Source organism: Cyprinodon variegatus, unplaced genomic scaffold, assembly GCF_000732505.1.
Source record: "Cyprinodon variegatus isolate N-32 unplaced genomic scaffold, C_variegatus-1.0 Scaffold11, whole genome shotgun sequence".
NCBI lineage: Eukaryota > Metazoa > Chordata > Actinopteri > Cyprinodontiformes > Cyprinodontidae > Cyprinodon > Cyprinodon variegatus.
The window spans coordinates 2442267-2445961 of record NW_015150464.1 but is presented as its reverse complement, the minus strand read 5'-3'; the positions used below and the strand labels follow the sequence as shown (position 1 = coordinate 2445961).

Genomic DNA, 3695 nt, shown 5'->3' with positions numbered 1-3695 from the left:
TCTCCCAGCTGAAGGAGCATTTTTATCCTTAAAATCTGATTATTTGATATTATGCTCTTGAAATAGGAGACTGTATTTTTTCCACTTATTTTAAATGTTAATTTTCTTATTCCATTTGCAAAGAATCTCACTTACCTGCTCAGTTCAAGAAAAAAAAAAAAGCACTTATTTTAAGAAAAACTGACTTACTTAGATTTTATTTTTTTGCAGTTTTGAAGTCTTTCACTGAATGCCCTATAAAGGGTTAAGTTAAACTTTGGATAAAACATGGTTTTTAATAAACATAATTTTAATCATAAGGCAGCTTAACAAGTGAAGCCTTGTTTAGAGAATCCCAGCCCTGAACCAATGAAGCGCCACCTTGTGGCCGAGTTATGAACCTTTAAACATTTCTAGAAATTGTAAATCAATATAAAGAAGTTTTTTAACTGCATTATTGTTAAACTGATGAGTTTTCCCATTAAGAAGAGATTAAAGCAGAGTTTAAAATACTCTGAATCTGATGGGAAATATTAAATAAATAAAAGCAAACCTTATGCTGTGGTTAAAACACTTTAAAAATGCTATTATTGGACTGTTTGGATTTACCAAGAGTGGGGTCTGGTTTATATCAGGGCCTTTATGTATAATATTCAGATAACTTGGAGTCAAACTGAACTTTTTTTTTTCTTAAATGTGATCTGGATGAATACTCTGAATGTGTGGCATTTATGGTCGACGTGTTTTTGGGATTTCTGGTGTCATAAATCAGCATTTTCTCAGTTTTCTTTTGTACAAATTTATTTACAGAACAAGTGATTCACGTATAAAACAGCAGCTCTGGAGGCGTTTGGTGTCTCAGCACCTCTCGAACACTTTATAGAGGTCGGGCAGGTTGGCGATCTGCAGCACGCTGCCGTCCTCGCTGAAGGTTTTCGGGGGACTGAAGAGCGTTCGGAAGGCTTTGAAGAGGACGTGTTCCACTTTCCAGCTCCAGGAGCTCCCCTCTGCCTCCTGGAACACAGGCAAACATTAAACACCTGAAGGCAGGTTTTTCTCGTTCCGGTAACGTCGGACCTCCTTACCGCCTCCTCTCCTGGCTCGGCCTCCAGGACGTACTGCTTCCTGATGGAGTAGAAGGCGCTGCACTCCTTGCTGAAGTCCCTGAAGCATTCCTTCTCATTGTCCCAGTTGACCTGCATGCAGGAACCTTCAATCAGTGCCTTTTTTTCCTGAACTCTAGAGGAGAAATCAGGGCTCTAACCTCGGTGGCAAGGCGGAGGATGAACATGGGGAGGCCTTCCATTATAGGCGTGTATTTATCCAGGAGGAGAGGCAGTCCTGTTAGGTTTCCTTCCTGTTTTCACACCTCGTTAGTTACTCATCCCTTCTGGAAGAGAAGCTTTAAAGAAACACAGACCTCCCTCACTCCTGACCTGGTCTATCTCCATGGAGAAGTAGTCCTCCAGCATCTCGGCTTTCTTCTTCAGGAAGTCCACGATGTACTGAGCCAGGCCCTCCTTGGGCCCGTCCTCCTCCGTCCAGCCGCTCTCCTCCGAGTCCAGCGCCAGCATGGCCAGGTCATAGAGAGGCGCCGGCGTCTGAGAAGCACAGGATTCCCATCGGTTAACAAGCCGCTCGGCTCATTGCAGACCTGCTGAGATTCGGCTCTACTTACAGACAGTCTGAGGACTCCAAAGTTTCCAAAGTCATAGATGAGAATCTGGTAAAAAAGCTCCTGACTGCAGAGAGGAAGGAAAGAAGATGGCTGGTTCTGATGCATGCTATTTAATTGGGATTTTCACCACTAAATGGTTAAAAACACAGTGATTCTGCTGCGTTCAGACCTGAGTTTGGTGGCGTTCAGCAGGTAGAGCTTAGTGTGATGCTGGATCAAAGCCCACTGCGGATTGACGCAGCCGACGAAGGAGTGCTTCTGCAACATTTCCTGCAAACCTGCAGAGAAAAACAAACGGGAACCATTTTTTTTCTTTTACCTTCCTCCGTTTAGAGGAAGTATAACCAGCACCAAACCGTATTGTTTGGTGGAGTTATGTTGGCATGGCAACAGGAGGGTTTGGGTTGCTTCTCTGCGGTGAGGGCAGGATGTGATGGAGGCAGGAGTTGCGTAAACAGGCCGTGCCCCGGAGGGGGGGTGAACCAGAGGAGGGGGAAAAAATGAGACCTGAGGAGGGATCTGTTTGTGCACGCCTGGTGAACGTGATCCAAGAACGCTGCAGGACGGCAGAGGCCGTACCTTTGTGCGTGTTCTCCGTCACCTCGGCCCTCAGCTCTCTGACGCTGGTCAGTTTGATCACCCGCCTCTTGGGCGTAGCTGCCGCCGTCATCTCGTCATCCTCTCTCGGTCGCTTCCTGGCACAGAAACAAACAAACACACTGACTCCTACAGAAAACCACAATAAAACATAACAGATGAGCAGTGACTTAAAAGCAACATTTCAGCCACTAGGGGGCAGGAGAGCTACACGCTCTGAGGTAAAACTGTTCCATTAAAACACTAAAACCAGTCCTGGTTTTCCCAGAAATCCATAAATAACCACAGCAGATGGAACCAGCGGGACAAAGACGTCCTTTATGAGCAACAATCTGTTCAACTTTCTCCTTCCTGATCCCTCAGCCAACAAATTTTCCTCAGGTTGATGTTCAGACTTGCTCCTGCGCTCGACTCATCATTCATCGCCTGTCCTGATCCGACTTGCTGCTTCTTCCTAGAGCCGCTCTCTCACAAACATCATGATCAAAACCTGTCAGGTTTTTTTTTTACCCCCCGAAAAACAAGGAAGGGAAAACGGTGGAGGGGTAAAATTCATGTGGAGAGTGTTTTAAATAAAACTGCTCCTATTGATGATTATGTCATTAATTTCTGCTGTTTTTCTGTCCATTTAATAACATTTTGAGCAGAAACGGTTGAAGCTGTCAGAATGTTTACTGTTCAGGTGCAGAAAAAATCAGATTAATTTTTTTTTTTGTAAAACTTCCTTGAATTAAGTGCATTTGTTCTTGACTTGAGCAGGTAAGTGACATACTTTGCCATTTGAATTAGATAATTTACATTTAAAATAAGAAAAAAAACAACTGCTGTCTCTTATTTCAGGCGCATAATATCTGATTATCTTATTTTAAGGCTAAATACAGTCATTCCATTGGCAGATCGTCCCATTTACCCGCTCAAATTAAGGGTAAATACACTTATTTTAAGGATATTTCTACTCGTTTTAGGATGGCTTTTGCAGTGTAGTGGCTCGTTTTCTCGACAGTAGGCTGACAGGAAAGGTATGAGAGATGAAGAGAGACATGTGGCGAAGGACCACAGGTCGAAATCAAACCCGAATTGGCCGCGTCGACGACTAAAGGCCTCCGTTGTTTGTGCACGGTAACCACTGAGCCTCCTTCACGCCCACCTAACTTCTAACCCAGGATGCTCCTCGGTGCTCTGAGCCACTTCATGGTTTTCTAAACCTACTCTACAAATATATAAATATATATTTGTAGATTTTTGTAACGGGGATAAGGATAATTCAAAACTGCTTTTTTTGAATGAACTTGTTCTCTACTCCCAAACTCAGCCTCTCTTTTCATTCCTGTAATAAGAAGTTTCTTTTGAATGGATTTGATTAAAGTTTAAGTACCTCGGTATAAAATAAATATTTTGATGGAGATGAGTGTTAGAGTGATAACTATCCTGTGATTCAACC

At 43.3% G+C, this 3695-nt stretch overlaps 1 protein-coding gene across 1 annotated transcript in view; it reads right to left on the bottom strand.

Moving 5' to 3' along the window:
* Positions 1–777: 777 nt before the first annotated feature.
* Positions 778–3695, bottom strand: part of mlh1 (mutL homolog 1) — a 14266-nt gene continuing 11348 nt past the window's right edge. Inside the window, exons 13-19 of the mRNA XM_015380028.1 lie at positions 2237–2352; positions 1827–1935; positions 1658–1721; positions 1416–1580; positions 1244–1336; positions 1065–1175; positions 778–993 (exon numbers count right to left, since the gene is read on the bottom strand). Of these exons, the coding sequence (XP_015235514.1) occupies positions 838–993; positions 1065–1175; positions 1244–1336; positions 1416–1580; positions 1658–1721; positions 1827–1935; positions 2237–2352 (814 nt within the window). The 3' untranslated portion in view covers positions 778–837. The remainder of the gene's footprint in view (positions 994–1064; positions 1176–1243; positions 1337–1415; positions 1581–1657; positions 1722–1826; positions 1936–2236; positions 2353–3695) is intronic.